Genomic DNA, 18,072 nt, shown 5'->3' with positions numbered 1-18,072 from the left:
ATGACCTGGGCCACCGTGCACCTGTGCTCCACCTGCAGCACCACCAGGGCGCTCGCAGGAAGTGCACACGTCCTGGACCTCTGCCAGATCTGTTCAGTGGTTGTGGGCGGGGCCCCAGAGCTGATGTGAAGCTTGGGAATTTGAGAGTCCCTGCTGTGGGGACTCCTGATCCTAAGCAGTGAGCTCCATGCCTCTGCTATATGGGACAGTGGGCACAACAGAGCTACACACCAAGATCCTACAGAGGCCTGAGAAGCCATCAGATCCATCCATTTTCCTAGCCTAGAGACAAGGTTTAGGTCAGGACTGGTGCATCAGGGTTTTCTGTAGAGCACAAAGCCACTTAATGAGAGATTTATAAGCAAAACTTTGAAATACAGCGGCTCTACTCTATGCTCTGAAGCCCCGTCGACCCGCCCCCCAGGGTGACCACACACCATCAAGCTGATTGATTTTTGGAGTGGCTTAGCATTTCCATTGATTATGAAAATGCAAGGAGCCGGCAAAAGCCGGGATATTCAACAATCAATTTTGCGATTCCCTGTTGATTAATGACCAACAGTGGTCTAGAGAGCACTCGGAGGAGGGGAAGGTGTATAGAGATCTGCCCGAAACACAACCAGCAATGATGGCTGTTGGGAGCGGACCCCATCTGCCTTACCAGGTGCCTCCGGTGCCAAATAATGTGAATCTTCCACACAGGTGGCTCCCAGGCTACCTACTGACTGCTGTCTGGACCAGACTGGAAACAGGAAAGAAAAGGCAACAGCAAAGACGCCCGTGTTTTTCCCTATTAATTGCATGTTTCTTCCTCTAATGCCAGACTGTCTCACCCATTTAAAACTCCTGTTTGTTTTTGCAGGCATTTACAGAGACACAGAAGAAAAGATTGTTGTCATGGAAACAGCAGGTACAGAAACTCTTCCGGTCCTTCCCTCGGAAAACCCTGCTGGACATATCAGGATATCGACAGCAAAGAAAGTACGTTGGGATCTCTTCCTTGGGGACGAACGCTGGTTCCCCAATACCTCACCTGTCCGCCCTGTTTCCTGGGGCAGGGAGATGACCAAGGGGACATCATTCTTGTTCATGAGGATGCCCCGTGGCCAGTTCTGTAGCACATCCTTATACGGTGGGGCTGGGAAAGGTTCTCGGGGAGTGGATTCCCTGAGGGAGAGCTACATGTGGGTGTGGGTAACTCAGTTTGCATTGTCAGAATGATCCATTCAGGGGAGGGAGGTGAGTGTGAGTTCGTGGATGTCAGCAGAACGTGGGGTCCTGGCTCACCCAAGGGGGTTCTGGGAGGACAAAGCTGGGCTTTTCCATCAGCACCTTAAGTGGTAGTGTAATTGTTTTCTCCCCTCTAGCTGCAGACGAGCTAATTATAGTTGGTGGCAGGGTGAAGAGCCCAGTGCTGGTCTATTTTGGTCTGAGCCACGCGGTCTAAGAGTAGAGCAGTACCATTCTTGATTTTTCATAGTACTTCAGCTTCTCGGCTGTGGTTAAAAATAAGCCTGCTTGTACCAAGAACCCGTTCCCTTCCTATGACTTTAAATTGAGGAATCCAGTTGCATTCGAAAGGTGACTGCAGATTGTGAGGAGAGACCAGGCTGGGGAGTTGACGAGGCAACAGGGAGTCATGGGGGGAAGGGAAGCAAATCCCCTGAAAATAAGCCACATTCATTTTTCATTTTTCATTTTAAAACCTAAGCAGATAAAAACTTCTTCACTCGCACCTCACAGGTTCTGAAATCATTTCTCAGTGCATATGTAGAAGATCTGCTATTAAAATTGGAGGCTTTCATTTGCATATGTATGCCTTAAGACATCACTGTTTTGTATTATTTAAAGGCGATAAGACCAGCTGGAGTTTGTAAAAAGTCACCATGAAAGATTTATTTAAAAATTAGTGTTATCATGTTGGCAACTGTTATTTATTCAACAAACATTTATTTAGCACGTACTGCATGCCAGATGACACCCAAGCATTTCAGAGCAACTTCAGCCCTGGGACAACCCTGTGAGAGGGAGCTGGTGTACATGCCCTCAGTCTACAGATGGGGTGGGGGGCAGCGGTCACAGGTCAGTGACAGCCCTGGACAGAGGCTCCTCGTCACAGTGGAGCTACACTGACGACCCCAGGCAGGTGAGCAGGAAGAGCAGTTCGAGCAAAGGTAGAGCCGGGACCCTGGCCCAAGTCCTCCAGGACCACCACCGCCGTGAGGATGCTCGGGGCTCAGATGAAAGGCGAGGCTGTACTCAGCCTCCTGGCCGCATCCCCGTGCTCTCCTTCCTCCTCAATGCAATGCTGTGTGGTCCACACAAGGGAAAGAGGTACCAGCACTGTAGCCCCAGGCCCTGGGGAAGCGAGGTGCAAAAGAAGACTGAAGTCAAAGACAGCACTTGGAAACTCTTTGCTGCTGCTGCTCCTCATCCTCCTCCTCAAAGTTCCGAACTTTGGTTCTGTCAGCCCTGCATGTCCTTAAGCCACGCAGAGAGCCCTGCTTGGGGGTTGTGTGGGTAAGTCGCCCAGAACTCTCCAGGGCAGCATCAGCTGTGGCTTGGGCTGGGCTCACCATGGGGCTCCCAGTCGGAATCCTGAAGCTCACTATTGACAACAAATGGATTCAGTCACTGGTTGCAGTGTTCAGCTGGATGTCGTCAGCACCTTGGAAATCGTTCTCCTATGTATTTCCCCTGGGATCTTTTTGTGCTATTAATTTGCTTTGAAAGACTCATTTCTCCAATAATGCAAAGGTAACTGCAGCCCAGCCCCTGCTTGAGTGACTGCAAATCCCAAATTAATTGCTTCTTATTAATGTTGTTCTATCAAAGAGTTTTCATGCACTGCAAGGTAATGGACTCCGTTCATGCACAGCACAGGAGAATGAGAAGGGAACTTGCTCCGTCACTCTGTTTCCTCCGGGGAAAGCATGATTATGTCATTAAGTTTAGTGATCTTAGGAAACCGAGGCCAAACTCATGCCAAGTGCTTAGGGATTCTCAGCAACTCACACCCTGACCCCAGAACGCCCTGCTTCCATCCCCAGAAGCTAAACCCAATTCTTAGAATCCTAGGGTCCCTCATTACCCCGGTGACCAGCCTAGCACAGAATACCCTACACTTTATGTTGTTCAAGAATATATCAGACATGGCGGCACACACCTGTAATTCTAGCGCTTGAGAGGCTGAGGCAGGAGGAGCTCTGTGAGTTCAAGGCCAGCCTGAACTACATAGCAAGATCCTGTCTCAAAAAAAAAAAAGCAAAACAGCCTTTGTGGAAGCAAACACCCTTTTAGCAACACTCATTGACTGCTGTGTTTTGCATATGAAATAACATTTTAAAAATCCAACCAAAACACAAAGTGAGAAAAAAGCTATCCATGCTAAATAAGGAAAGATCTTAGGGGAGTACTGAATCAGCTACCAGGTGGCCAAACTCCTGACTCCACAAACCTGCAGGTTGATCCTCAGGGCTCCTGCACCACACCCCCACTGTCGTCCCTGTTGCCACCTGAGACCTCTCCGAACGTCCTCCCTCCAGAGGAATCTGTGACCACTGAAATCACTTCTCCCTCACCTGGCCCTCATGTCTCATGTCACACCAAAACCGTGCAACCTCTGTGAAGAGATGGAAAGGCGGTGAGCAGAGAGGAGCCGCCGCACACCGAGACCGAGCACCTGTGGAGGCGAGCTTAGGCACGAGTGCGGGAGTTTCCTTGGCCCCCAAAGCCTGAAGTGCAAAGACACACTGGCATTCTCTTCTCTGCCCCGCTTTTCTCCTAGGAAATTTAGGAATTCTGGGGAGAAAAGAAACATTTGCTGAGCTCCAATGCCCTTTCCCGGCACAGGTCCGTGAACCCTCTCCTGCCCAGGAAGTGACCGCTCCTCCGCAGGCAGGCCGCGGGCCCTGGGAGCTCCACGCACAGCTACGTCACTGTCTGCGGACCCGCTGGGCCTGTGGGAGCTGCGTGCAGCAGGCACCCGGTCTGCTCCATCTAGCGGCGGCCGGCAGGAGTGCAGCCCAAACCCCAGAGTGACTAAAGCTGACTCTTTTGGAAAGAATGTGCTGGTTCCTGAAACCCCGCTGGCCTGCAGCCTCCCAGAAGCAGGCCTGGTGGAGAAGCCGAGTTCTTGAGCGCTGAGCTCACTGGGCCTGGTCAGGGGAGTGTGCAGCCGCCTCAGCCCTGTGAGGCCCCTCTGCAGGGAGGGCCTGGCGTGGGGGACAGGCGTGCCCAGCTCTGGCAAACACCATCGTCTGCTGTCCCCAGGACAGGCCCGTTACCTCTCTGGACAGCGTCATGGTGGTAGAGACTACTCGTGCGTTGGCTCATCTGTCAGAGGCTGCAGTCACCCAGCAGGAGTAGAACTGGCTATGGGCCACCCAGCATGGAGGCAACGCTGGGGCCACAAAGACCTCTCCTCCCATCCACCACACGGGAGTCAGAGATGGACCATGGCCCTGAGAGGCCACCTGACCCAGTGCTGGTCCCAGCTTGCTGCTGTCTCTGCTGAGGGCTCTCAAAGGGCACCCTGCCCTCACCACACACAGCACGATAGGAGGGACCAGCAGGGACAGCCGCCTGTGACAGCTGTGGACGCAAGCAGTGAGGCTGGCCGTTTAGCCTGCTGGGCACCTGTCCCGGGTTGCCCCCTGCTGGTGGCGTAGCCTTAGCAAAATTATTAAGCTCTGTTTCTCTTCTCTAGCTGATCGAAGACAACAGTAAATATTTACACATTTTTTTTAATTACAGAAAAAAATATGAAACACTCTCAAAATCCTTCCCTTGTTTCAAACACATTCATCCCATTGTTCCACCACCTTCTGCAGCCCCTCTGCAGTCCTCTTTCCCGAGTGTCCTTAGTTGTGCTGTCCTGGCCACCTCTGTGTCCTGAATCCACTCAGAAAGCTTCCCTTTCCTGCTCATTTTGACTTTGGGGCAGAGCTGGAAGTAGCATTGGCACCAGATCCGGCGAGCAGGGTGGACAAGGACACAGTGTCATGTCATTTGCCAAAGATTGCTGTAATCGGTTGACCAATGAAGAAATAATGAATGAACTTTAAAATGTATTACACCAAAAGATAATGCATCCTTTGGCAACACCTTTTTGCACGATCAGGGTGTTTTCGGTGTAGGTGTTCACTGTACTTTCTGATCACCCTTGTCTACCCTCTGGCTGAGATCTGGGGCTGGGCTGGGCTGGGCTGGGCTCTGTGTAGCCACCACTCCCGACTGTACCTGGCGCAGGGGTCCCAGAAACACTGACGTCTCTGTTCTGTGTCCTCTTGCAGCCGTGGCTTTGGGCAGTCCAACTCCCTCCCGACGGCTGGCTCTGTGGGTGGCAGCATGGGCCGCCGGAACCCACGTCAGTACCAGATCCCGTCCCGGAACGTCCCCTCTGCCCGTCTGGGCCTCCTCGGCACCAGCGGATTCGTCAGCTCCAACCAGCGCCACACCACAACCAACCCCACCATCATGAAACAAGGAAGACAGGTTGGTTCAGTCCCCAGGGGCCGCTAAGGTGACCGAGCCTTCAGGCCCTCTCCCCAGATGACCCCAAGGTGAGGGACAGCTGTTTGTGGTGTTTCGACATGGCTGTGCCTGGGACATGCTACAGCATGCAAGACCTGTCCCTTCTTTGCTTTGACCCCTGGTACCCCCAACAGACTTCATGCATCCCAGATCTGAGTACCAGACAGGCCTCTAAACATCTAAGGAGCTCACTTTTTGTTCTTTTGCAGTACTGGTCAGTGAACCTGGACCTTCATAGCAAGCTCCATCCTGACATCGCTAGCACTTCTTTATTTTTTATTTTGAGACAGGGTCTTGTTAAGTTGGCCAGGCTGGGCTGGAACTTGGAATCCTCCTCCTGCCTCAGCCCCCCAGAATGCTGGGATCCCAGGCATGCACCACCACACCTGGCTTCTTTTCCTTTTCATCTGAGACAAATAGCTCTCTGGTTGAAGTAGTCCACTGTGAGTGAGAAAGCTTGGGGGCGGGGGAGGCTAAGAGGCCATCTGGGAGAGAGGCCATGTCCCCAGCCACTCACGGTCAGGCCAGAGCTGGCCTCACTATCCCATGGCCCTGCTGGCTGGCTCTGATATTGTGAGATGCAGAGCGTCATCTGAGGCTCAGGGTTCTCATGGGAAACTAGAACTGAGGAGTCACCCTGAAACCAGGAAGACCACTCCAGGAGGACCGGTGGATCTCCCCTCTGGGGGACACAACTCTGAAAGTCCTTAGGTCAGTGCAAGCGGAAGTCACTGGGCCAGCTCAGAAAACCCCACAAGAGCCCTGAAACAGTCTGCACTGTTCAAGGCCTGCATTTTCCCCATGTCCCTACTTGCTAGGAAAGTGACAGGGAAGAGCAACATGCAGGATAGAGTTGTTCCAGAGAGCAGGACAAAGAGCGAGTGAACCAGGCCAGGGCCCAGCAAGGTGGGCACTGGGGCCAACCAGAGCCTGGGCCTCCAAGCTTCAGGAGGGGAGCCCGGGAGTCCTCCAGGGACCTCGGCTTCACAGCGCCTGCGGGGCCCTGCACCCCACCCCACCCCAGCATCTGGACTAGCAGCCCCTTTCTCCTCCTCCTCCTAGAATCTCTGGTTTGCCAACCCCGGCGGCAGCAACAGCATGCCCAGCCGCACGCACAGCTCCGTGCAGAGGACACGCTCACTGCCCGTGCACACGTCTCCGCAGAACATGCTGATGTTCCAGCAGCCAGGTACCCGCTGTGAGGCTTGCTCCCTGCCCTCTGGGCTTGCAGGTGGGGCTGGGACGGATGTCCACTGGTGCCCAAGGAAAGACTCAGCCTGCACTGTCACTCATTCCCCTCCTCTAAACTGAACCGCGTGTGGGGGCAGTACCAGAAGCCAGCACATGAATCCAAGGCCTATAATGAAATTGGGATAATTTTTTTGCTGCTCAATTTTCTAATTTGAGGACACCAAAGCGATCGCTCAAGAGTTCCCTGTCAGGTAGGTTTGGAGAGTGGGAGAGAGAGAACTTGTTCAAGTTGATACTGATCAGGGGTGGCCATGGAAGGCAGTGATTGGACAACTGTGATCACCACACCTCCCACAGCAGTTGGAACCACGCGCATGGCCACCAGCTCCCTGCAGGCAGTGGCCTCTTGAGCCACAGAGCAGTTGCCACACTTATCTGCGTGCCCTCCTCCTCCAACAGGAGGCCCCAAAGCAGAGATAAGTTGTTCCCACAGGGATGCCCGCCCCAGGCAGGTGGGGGCTTGCTGCCCTGTGAGATCCCAGGAAGGAAGGGGCCAGTAGCCCCAGTGGACAGGAAACTTGGCATTGAAACTACGTATCCAGAAGAGGTACGGGGATGGAAAGAGGCAGCAGGGTAGCAGGCGGCAGGAGCCCAGGGCCCAGCGACCAGAGCATTTCAGCACAAAGCCAAGGCAGCTGCAGGGACCAGGGAAGCTGTTCAGAGGCTCTGGAGATTCTGGGCCGGAAGTGCAGAGTGGTGGTCTGGGGACTGCCCCCGCCCCCACCGGTCCCACCCACACCCGCGGGGCAGAGGCCATTGCACAGTTAATTTTTAAAATGTTCTGCAGCGTAGTTGCCTCCATGTGTCTAAATACAGTCACTTTGCACTCAGGGACAGAGAATTCCAGAGCGCCTGGGGTTTTGTTTTCGAGCAGTGACTTTCTTAATCCTCATCAAGCCACCTCCAGCCAGGCCTGCACGCCCTGCAGCATTTCTAATAATGGCCCAAGTGCAGGGCCAAGGTGAGTTGAGGTTCCCAAGTGTGGATATCCTGTTGGTACCCTGGAGTCACCCCAAGTTCCACCCCATGCCCTCTGTCCCATGCTGGGCAGTGCCGCCTGGGATGTGGCCAGGCACGCCAGGACTCAGGACCCGAGAGAGAAGAGAGGCTGTGGAATTCTGTGCCAAGGACTTCCCCTCGCTTTGCTGCCCTTCGCTTTCATCCAGGCTGGCCGGTTATGCATGGTCATCAAGACCTGTGTCACCGTGTGAGCTTACTCTGCTTCCAGAAGCAGTGGCTTCCTTCACAGGGACAGAGCCTGCAACCTCCATGCCAGCCTCCGGCACATGAGACTTCCGGGGACTTGGGCCAGGCACTGTGAGTACCTACCTTATCAGAACGGCGGAGATTGGAAGCACGGAGTGGCCTTCATCTTTCTCAGAGGAGTCGCAGGAAGAAACAGCCGGCAAGATGGCTGTGGAGTCCGGTCACTGTAACCCTAGTGCTCAAGAGGCTGAAGCAAGAGGATCGCTCTAAGTTCCAGGCCAGCCTGGCTGCACAGTGAGTTTAAGACCAGCCTGAACAAGACCTTGTGTTAAAAAAAAAAAAGAAGAAGAAGGATTGCATGACCGATCCAAACTTAAATGCCAGGAAGCGGCCTTAGAGTAGAAGGTAGTGATTTTGCTCTCACTCTCGGATGCCATCAGAGCACTCATTTCAAATCACATGGCCAGTCTTGAAGATGAATGCTGTGGTTTGGGGCTTTTGCAAGGGGAACAATATAATAAAGAACACATTTTATAATATTAGCTTACAGGAAATCACCCAAGAATCACATACAAGTGCAGGAAATCTATCTACACACTAAATACTAAAGACTCCAGCTGAGGCCTGGATCCTGATATCCTGCATGAGTCCAGATGAAAACCTAGAGCTCAGAACAAGGCCGCGCACAAGTCTACCTGGAGGCCTGGAGCCCACAACAAAGTCTCATGCAGGCCCACTTCATGGATCTGTGCTGGAAACGCCCAAGGGTCAGTGGTGGAAGCTAGGAAATCTATGCCAGTGGGATAAAGGATCTGTGCTAGCAGGTGGAGGGATCTGAACTGGAGCCAGGAAGTGACACTCAAGGTAAGCACCAGGGCTCCCGTAGAAGTACCACAGCCATTCTCAGGAACAGAGAGGTTCTGAGTTCCTCCAGCGATGAGGAAAGCTGAGTTCCCATCAAGAAAGCCAATGCGACAAGCTTCTCCATGAGGCTGAGCAGCGCACCATCTTCTCCTCTGGAGCCAGGAAGTGAAGCTCATGATGAGGACCAGAGCTCCTCCAAAGTTCACCGGGAAAGCCAGCATGATGAGGTTCTCCAGCAGAACAGCCCAGGAGAGCTAGCAGCCCCCAACAGCTCCAACAGCTTCTCCAAACAGCATCCCTAACAGCGTTCTAACAGTGTCTCCTGTTCCGCCCTTTATGTTGCAGGTAGCAGCCCTCAGGTGGGCCGCCCGCACCCAGCCCCAGGCTAGGTTAATTGAGCTGGGTGTAACAAGCTGACCACCTGTTAGAAATCCACTACAGTGGCTGTGCATCCCAAGCAAGTGTTGCCACCTTCATGGAGGCCCTCAGCTTTCTCCAAGGAGTACAGGACACCCTGGGGACCTGAGCCACCTCCACTTGCTGACCAGGGATTGGTCACCTCCTCAGATTTCCCTCTTCTCACCTCTGCACAGCCTGAGTGCCCGTGGAGACTCCCCGGGTGGCTTTTCACTTTATTCCCAGCTGTGGAACGTCTACACCTCCAGAGCAAGGAGGGGAAGACCTGAGACACCCAGGAGGTGACCTGAGCTTGTAACAAGTGTGGAACCCAGCAAGAAGGAGCATCCCTGGCTGCAGAAGCCTCTGCAACTGCGTGGAGAGTGTCCCTTCTCTCAGAAGCAGCTCTGTCCCCTTGACCCAGGCACAGTTGCCCTGTGATGCAAGCAGAGAGGGTCTTGATGGCTCTGGCCTATACCAAGGCCACCAAGGCTCCTTGCCCTGCAGGGGGCAGATGGGGAAAGACAGCAAGGCAGGAGCAGGAGTCAAAGAAAGCCACCAGAAGGGTAGGTGGAAACTGCATCCTTCTGTGGCCCAGAGCCACGTGCAAAGCACTTTGGGTCCAAAGGCCTCCATATTGGAATGCAGCAAATGTGGGAGCACAGAGCTTGGGTGTGAGAGTACAATGCCTTTAGCAAGTGTGGGGCCTCCACAGACTTCCTGTACAGCTCTAGTAGTGTTCAGGAGGCCACCAGACAAGAGCTGCCCCCCATGGCCACTTCATGGGTACTGTGCATTGCTCTGAAAATTCTGTCCTGACCCTCTCTGGGATTGCAGAGAGGATTGCTTTCTTCCCTGTCACCCCCTCTCCCTCCCTCCCTGTCTCCCCTTCTTCCTTACTCATGTCATCATGGGCGTCCAGATCCCCGGCTCCTGCCGAGTCTCCCACCTTCCCAGTTTTCTCTCCTTCAGCCTTTCTGGTTATTCACCAGAGCAGAATCAGCGTCAGTGGCGAAGGGGGTTCTAAAAGTTTCCCCCTTAATGCCCTGGCCTGTCACTTGCCTTCAAGTCTTAAATAAATCTGCTCCTTACAGTCAGCTCCATCGCCTGGCAGAGGGCCCTGCTGAGCTGCACCTCGGTGCCGCAGATGTGACACAGCCTGACGGGGTGCCCGGTGTCTGCCAAGGATGAGTCCCATGGGCTCCTTGGGCAGCCCTGCAGTGACACCTCTTAGGGATAGGGAGCTTGTCGCGCCCAGAGTCCTCGCGACCCTGGGCCTGAGACTGGACCGGTGTGGACATGGGTGGCTTCTGAAAAGGCCCAGTTTAAAAGCCTCAAGTTGGCCTTTGCCCTGGGAATCCTTGCTGATCCTGGAGTGGTCTAATGGGGAGGAAAAGAAAATTCCCACTTGCCTTCATCATGTTCTTGTTGCTAAGACACAACCCTGACGCCCACAACGTGAAGAGGGTGGGGCCTTTTATCTCGGTCTTGCTTCACGGTTGGTCGGTGAGCTCCAGGGCAGATTCAGCCTGGCACAGGGGCCCAGAGAGGAAGGCTGCTCACATCACGGTGGCCAGGGGACAGGGAAGGGAGTCTCCTGGGAGGGATTTGCCCACCCCAGGGACCTACCTCTTCGGACCAGATCCAGACTCCGAACAGCAGGTCAGCTGTAAGCCCCCTAATCCAGGCACCCTCCCAAAGCCCCACCTACAAGCCTTACTGGGACATCCTTCATCCCAGTCCTACTGTCAGTACAGGCTGAATGCCGGGCATCCAAAAAGCTTGGGACCAGAGGGTTTCAGACATCAGTGCTTGGGATTTACATATATATATTATTATTATTTTTATCTTTTATTTAATAGCTTGGACTTGTAGTGGTCCCCCTGTTTTCAGCCTTCCCAGCACTGGGATTACAGGTGGTGTGTGCCACCAGGCCTGGTTTCTGGGGTTCCAGGGCCAGCATGGCATGTGGTACCAGGGGTCAGACATGGGTCCTTGTACTTGCTAGGCAGGTGCTTAGACCACCGAACTATCCCCCCAGCTCTGTATTTTGAAATATTTACCAATCAACCAAACCTAATCTGAAAATCTGAAACACTTCAAAATCTGGAAACTTCGGAGCATCGTGTCCGCACACACACAATTTCAGATCACAGATTGAAAGTTAGGGCCGCTCGGCCTGTACTCGGAGCTGCCGCATGAGCAGAAGAACCTGCCTGCCTTGACGCCAAGAGGAGGCCCCGGAACAAGGCTCTTCCCATTTGCCTCCCTGAGGGCTCACAGCTCTGTCTGCCTGGGCTGCTCCAGCCGGGGCTGAATTCGTGCAGGAGCCCTTGGGTGCAGCAATACCGACAGCGGAGGTGGCCCAGTACCTGGTGTGGGCCCACAGGCCAGGAGCTGCCCGAGGCCCTTCTGTGGCCTTGGCAAGGGCTTTGTGCACCACACCTGGTTGAGGTCCGCGGCCTGCGATGGGTGGAAGCCGCCAGCCTCCGGCTCATCTCCCTGTCTTCTGTGCGCGGCGAGATGCCATGGATCTGTTTTTATGAAATACAAATTAAAAAGTCACACTATTAGGAAAAACTCTGCAGTGGGAACATACGGGCTTCTCCCAAGAGTCGCACTTTCTCAGGCCGTTCAGAGAGTGGCGAGTGTCGCAGCTCCCGGAGTGCTGAGCGTGGGACGACAACGGCAACGCAAGCTCAACTCGCCACCTAAATGAGCAGCCGCCCAGGCGTGGAGAGCCCTGCGCTGCTCAGCCCCCTCTTTGGAGCATGTAATCCCAGGTTTGGAAAACGGCACTTGGCTGCATATTGGCAAGAAATCCTGCAGCTGAGACACTCCTCTCCAAATGTCGAGCATCTTTATTTATCCAAATCTCTCCACGGTGTTTGTTTAAAGGGGAGCGCTAGAGAGTAAACGAACTCTTACAGTGAGCATATGGGTGGCTATAATTGCTGAGGTTTGTTTTTTCTCATATTTGCTAACCGGCTATATATAAAGTTGTGTTTCTATTTTATAGATTTCACACCCTGAAGGCTGCTAATTTTTCCATGCATATGATTTTCACATGAATGGATGAAAATACAAAAATACTCTTCTTCCCTCTCAAATTGTCAAATTGTCCCAACCTCGCGCCTAGCAGCAACTAGTGGGGGGAAGGAGGACTGCTGTCATTGTGGCTGGCTGCCCGCTCCCCTGGGAGTGCCACTGGGCCTCCCCACTCAGGAACTGGCAGAGTCACCTTCCAAAAACCGTCGGCCCTGGAACCCGAGGCACAGTGCACTCGACGCCTGCCTCACGGATCCGTTTGGCCAGCCTTCACTTGGAGAATTTTGAATGATGGAAACTGCATGTGCCTCTGAATTAGGCGGGAAATACCAATGGCAGAAGATCTTAAGGAAAACAAATACTTTGGTTTGGCCACTAGTTCGATGTCCTCTCACCAAACCACCACCCTCGTTCGTGCGCCCCCTGGAGGAGAAGTGCGGAAGCCACAAATGGCCAGAAAGGGACAAGGGTCCTTCTCCCCACCCCTGCCTCCTTATTTTCAAAGGAGTAATGGAGGCCTATGGAAGGGAGCAGTGGGGCAGGGTCGCACAGGAAGGGCATGATGATGCTGAGACCTCACGGTCCCCTGAACAGACTGGAACAGGGCTTTCTTGTGCCACCCTCCATAGGGTGTAGCTGGCAGAATTCCTTCCACTTTTTATCCATATACATAGAGTATGAGGCAGTAATACAGTAAATGCTCTGATGTTTAAAACTGTACTACAAGGGGCCGGCCAAATAGCTCAGCAGATTAAAGCGCCTGCTTAGGCAGACGCAGGGGCTAGGGGTTCGATCCCCAGCATGCCATGCTGGCCCTGCCCCTGGCATGTGCTGAGATGGTGATTGAGACTGGACATGGTGGCGCGCACTTGTGACCCCAGCTCTTGGGAGGCTGAAAACAGGAGAATCACTACACAGTCCGATCTGTGTAGTGAGACCCTGTAGACCCTGTAGACCCTGTACTAAATATAAATAATAAAACAAAACAAAACTGCACTCTAGGACTGGGGAGATAGATTGGAGATCTAAGCCCATGCCTGGCAAGCACGAGGACCTGGGTTTGGTCCCGGTACTGCACGCCGTGCTGGCCCCTGAACTGGGCGCACCATGCTGTCCACTGAAACGGGATGTGGTGGCACACATCTGTAATCCCAGTGCTGGGGAGGCTGAGGCAGGAGGATCACTTATGAGTCCCAGCTGCATAGACCCTGTATCAAAGAAAACATTTTTAAAAATCTTTTTTAAACTGTACTACAGCGAATGCCATTGCCCCCCTGGCTTCTCGTGTTCCTTGCCGCTTTCTGCAGCAGCTTTGGAGTTTTCTTTCCTGAGTGTCTTTAGGAAACATCAAAAATACATGACTGTGGCCGCCAAGTGTCATCCCACAGAAAGGCAGGCTCACAAAAACATGACGCCATGTCCTCAGCCGTATTCAGCGAACCTGGCACCGTGCAACTTTGGGATCCTCCCCAAAGTCCCAGTGACCATGAAAGGGAAGCATTTTGAATCATTTCAGGACCTTGAAGCAGCCGGGAAGGCACAACTGAAGACACTGGCAAGATAATTGTGTTGAAGCCAAGGGGAGTGTCTTGAGGGGATCAGTGATAAATTTTATTACTGATAATTTTTTAATCTTTTATTTGGTACAGGGTCTCACTATGCAACTCAGACTTGCAGTGAGCCTCCTGTATCAGCTTCCCCGGTGCTGGGATTACAGGCATGCACCACGAAGCACTGATGGCTAGCACGGCTGCATGGCTTGCAGTACCTGGGATTGAGCCTGGGTCCTTGCATTTGCCAGGCAGGCGCTTAGCCTGCCAAGCTATCTCCCAGCCTAAAATTCTTTAAATGTAAAACATTCGTCATATTTTTGATCACCCTGTGTATGAATTGGGCAGGAGCCAAGGTTGGGTGTCACAGGTATGAGAGAGGACACCATCTTTGTATCTATGAGATGTGCCCCAGGAAGGACTCTCACTGGCCCCTAGGGTGACGGGCCAGCAGGAAAGAGGCCAGGGCTCCCGGAGCTGCCCCCAGGGGGAGCATACAGGTGTTCCCTGGGGGAATCTCAGCCCTTCCTACTCTAGTGCCTGAGGCATTCACAGTCACCACAGCAAAAGGGAGGTCACTGGCTGTGCGGCAGACCCAGGTCTCATCTCCACTCCCTGGCTGGCCTTGACAGGTGACCTGGGTGCTGGGTCTGCAGGCAGACTCACAGGCGTCTGTCTCCCTACCTACTCCCCTAACAAAGCAGAAATGTGCCTGGGCCTGGGCCCTAGAAGCAGAGCTAAGCCTGCTGTGTCTGTGCCAGTGGAGGCTAGAAGGAGAAAACAGGGAAAGGGAGAGCGGGCAGGGCAGGGGCAACACTGTGCTAGTCATGTCTGCCGGGAAGGTGCTTTCTGGAGAGGACTGCAGAGCCGGGCCTGCAAAGGCAAGAGGGGCTCGAGCCAGGATAACATGATGGACGGGGTCTGGCCAGAGATAGCCATGAGGCACAGGCCCCAGGGTAGGACACGGCTTGGAAGGGATCAGAGATGGAGAGTGCAGGAGAAAGAGGAGGCGACAGGAGGCCAGAGCCACTGGTACGGCACAGGCCTCAGCCTTGGCTGGCTCTCGCTCAGCTGGGTCACCAGTGGCAAGTCCAGAGCAGCTGTGACAGACCTTCAACATGCACAGCTATTTTTATTTCCGGTTTCCTGCCAGCACCCGAGGCCACAGGGTGGAGTGTCAGGCTCCAGGCAGCAGTTGGACCTGCGTGTCACTTGTCCTTCAAGCTGGCCCTGAAGGTCCCCTTCGCTGGCAGGTGCAGCCACGTGGCGTTCTGCACTCTTTCTCCTGTCCTTTGATTCCCTGTCACCAACAGAAGCCTCTGTCCCCTGCAGAATTCCAGCTTCCCGTGACTGAACCTGACATCAACAACAGGCTGGAGTCGCTGTGCCTCAGTATGACCGAGCACGCCCTGGGAGGTGAGTGTCCTGTTCGCATTGTCGTCCTCTCCGTGCTGTCTGCTGTCTGCACCCTGGTGGCAGCGCAGGAATGGGAAGGGGACACGGCAGGCTGGCAGGGACAGAACAGGCTGCCTTGGAGGGTCCTGCATCCCACCAGCCCTCTGCCTGGCTCTCCGCACTGGTCCCCTCTTGGGGGCAAATGGGACCTAGAGACCAGGGTCACAAAGCTGTCCTCTTGAGCCCAAAGCTCTTCCCCCAGTGGTCATAGCCAATGCAGAGAGCTGGAGTGGCTTTCAGTGGGAGCATCTGCCACAGTACTGAACGCTTTCCTGCTGGGGTCTGGGTCCCCAAGGCCCATCCAGGCATATCCCAGCATGCTCTAAAAACAGTTATGAAACAAAGACCCCTGTTTGTTTTGCCAACTCCCTGTTGTAAGCGGCTTGCATGATGCCTAGAGTCCCAAGAAGCCTGCACTGTCCCTCCCCGTGTCACAGGCACAGGTGAGATGCGCCTGTTCCTAGCCAAGCCAGGAGCATGGCTGGCAGCACCAGACCGGAGGCTCTGTGGCCATCGTGGGAGCCCTCAGCGCCTCTAGGTCCTAAGCCTGCACCTTTCCCTGGCTACGTATTTGTGGATAGGAAGCAGGCACGTGCCAGGAGAGAGGTCTTCCCCAGCCACCAGTCTCTGAGTCATAGAGCCCAGGGCGGACTTGCAAGCCCTCTCCAGTCCACTCATGAGTCCCCACCCCCAAGACAGGCTGTCGCCCACCTAGGCCGAGCCCTGTGCCCTCTGGCAGGGCTAAGCCACGGCTGCTGTCGTCAGCTTCTGCTGCAGACAGCTCTGTCCCTCAGACCTGGAGGTCTTTGACTTTTAGTCCCCGCAAACACAATCTTGTCCTGATACCAAATATGAAATAGATAAATGTTCTGTGTGAAGCAGAGGAGAGGTCTGGGGTGACAGCCCCAACTTGACCTCAGAACCAAGAGGGGCCAGGGCCCTCAGGATGTCACAGGCTTCATCACAGGGCTTCAGACCAGAGAAAAGACCCAGCCTCTTCTGTGGCTTCCCTGGGGTTACTGGGAACCCCATTTGCAAACCATTGCTCTCCCCCTGGCCATTCAGATCCTAGAAGTTTTGCAGCTTCCTTGGCCCACGCATGACCATAGTGACTGCCACTGGCTCTGCCCCTCTGCCTTACCAAGCCGGCGGGGTCACAGCCCCCATGCATCCCGGAAAGCCACCCCAGGCCCATGCACATGTGGGTAGGGACTGAAGACATCTAGTCAGCTGCAGAGAGGAAGAGCCATCAGCCTTAGAGAAGAAAGACACGCTCATCCGGCCTCCATGAGGAAGCGCTCTGGAAACGTGACTCAGTGCACCAGACTGGGCATGCAAGGCCACAGTGTCTGAACCCACTGCCATGAAATGCCCAGCCTAGGTCAGTCTGCGTACAGGGACAGGGCACCAATTGGTGTCGCAGGGGCCAGGGCAGTGGGGCTCAGGGAGGGAAACAGGTCACTTTTGGGGGCGATGAGGATGCTCTGCAGTCGGCACTGCTGGTCACGCGACTTTGTGACTACACCAAAGCCATGAGGAGACTTACAGTCTGCAATTTGGTCAACTTAAGCTTTTCAAAGGAAGCGAATCCATGCAGTGGGTATGAGTTAGGGCAGCAGCTGAGAGTCCCCACTCTGCCTCCTGCTGGAGTCCTGTCCCCGGAGAGGCTCTGTGGAGTCAGCAGGACCGTGGCCCTTGTCCTTGCACTTGATGGAGCTCTGATACTTGGCATTTTGAAAGCTCTTAGCAAACTGCTAAGTCCTAACATTACCATTATTGGTAGCAAGAATGCCAAATGCTCTTTATAAAGGAGGTCTTCCTGGAAAAGGCTTCATTTTTTTTTTAACCTGCTCTGCTATTTTTGCAGAATGCCTCTCTGAACGGATAGGGGTTTGCTCATATTTTCATCTTGTTAATCTCCTAAGCCTTTTTATTGCTGTGTTTTTTTCTCAGTAATCCCCTCTGTTGGGAAGCTGTATAAGCAGTTTCCTGAGCAGAGGATGCAAATTAAGCTCAGGGTGGCACGGCTGGAACCATGACCACTGGCCGGCCCACGCCACTGTGCACGGAGAAAGGCCTCGAGGAGACAGCATGCCGACGGGTCATTTTACAGAAAGACACATGCCTGGGGCAGGAAAACAAAGTAAAGGCGGGTGTCAGCCTGCAACTCAGGAACAGAAAAAGGGGATGTTGAGGTCTTGTGGCATCACATCCCAGGACGGCCACTCTAGGAGAGCCCCGCAGGTCCTGTGTGCCTGTGATTCACAGCTCCCCTCAGCCTCTTGCAGTAACTGCTGCCCTCCCGGTGCTTTCCTTTCCCATCTCCTCTCCTCTCCCCTCCAGCAGAACCACGGAGGACCCCCGGGTGTGGGTGGCCTCTGCCCTGTTGGTTGGCATATCTGTCTTCAAGGCAACCATGAAGCATTGTTGCGTTTGCTCCTGCTTAGTGCACTTGGGTATCCAGAACGGTGAAATGCCAAGTGTGGCCCGTGCTTCCTCCAGCAGGAGGCCCTGCAGGGGCAGAGAGCCTCTTGCAGCCGTCGAGAGTCATGCATACAGAGCTACACCTGTTCTCTGAGGCTCTGGGGCTCATGCTTCACCTTGCTGTCTCTTCTCACCCCTACTTCCCCCGTACTTGGGACTTACTAGCTCCTAGGAGCTGGTGCCTTGTGTAAATTCCTTTATTACACTGAGCTGGCATTGGCTGAGAACGTGTAGCACCACCTGTGAGGGTCCCACCGGAGCGCCGCCCCTGGAGCTGCCAGCG

At 54.1% G+C, this 18,072-nt stretch overlaps 1 protein-coding gene across 4 annotated transcripts in view; it reads left to right on the top strand.

Moving 5' to 3' along the window:
• The window catches only part of Samd4a (sterile alpha motif domain containing 4A), a 221,918-nt gene that overhangs the window by 196,184 nt on the left and 7,662 nt on the right, over positions 1–18,072 (top strand). For all 4 annotated transcript variants that reach the window (XM_004638735.3, XM_004638734.2, XM_023723711.1 and 1 more), the window contains 4 exons: positions 863–981; positions 5,295–5,496; positions 6,598–6,724; positions 15,183–15,266. In XM_004638735.3, coding sequence (XP_004638792.1) covers positions 863–981; positions 5,295–5,496; positions 6,598–6,724; positions 15,183–15,266 — 532 coding nt within the window. The remainder of the gene's footprint in view (positions 1–862; positions 982–5,294; positions 5,497–6,597; positions 6,725–15,182; positions 15,267–18,072) is intronic.

The sequence above is a fragment of the Octodon degus genome, unplaced genomic scaffold, assembly GCF_000260255.1.
Source record: "Octodon degus isolate 3935 unplaced genomic scaffold, OctDeg1.0 scaffold00102, whole genome shotgun sequence".
In the NCBI taxonomy this organism is placed as follows: Eukaryota; Metazoa; Chordata; class Mammalia; order Rodentia; family Octodontidae; genus Octodon; species Octodon degus.
This window is presented reverse-complemented; position numbering and strand designations above follow the sequence as displayed.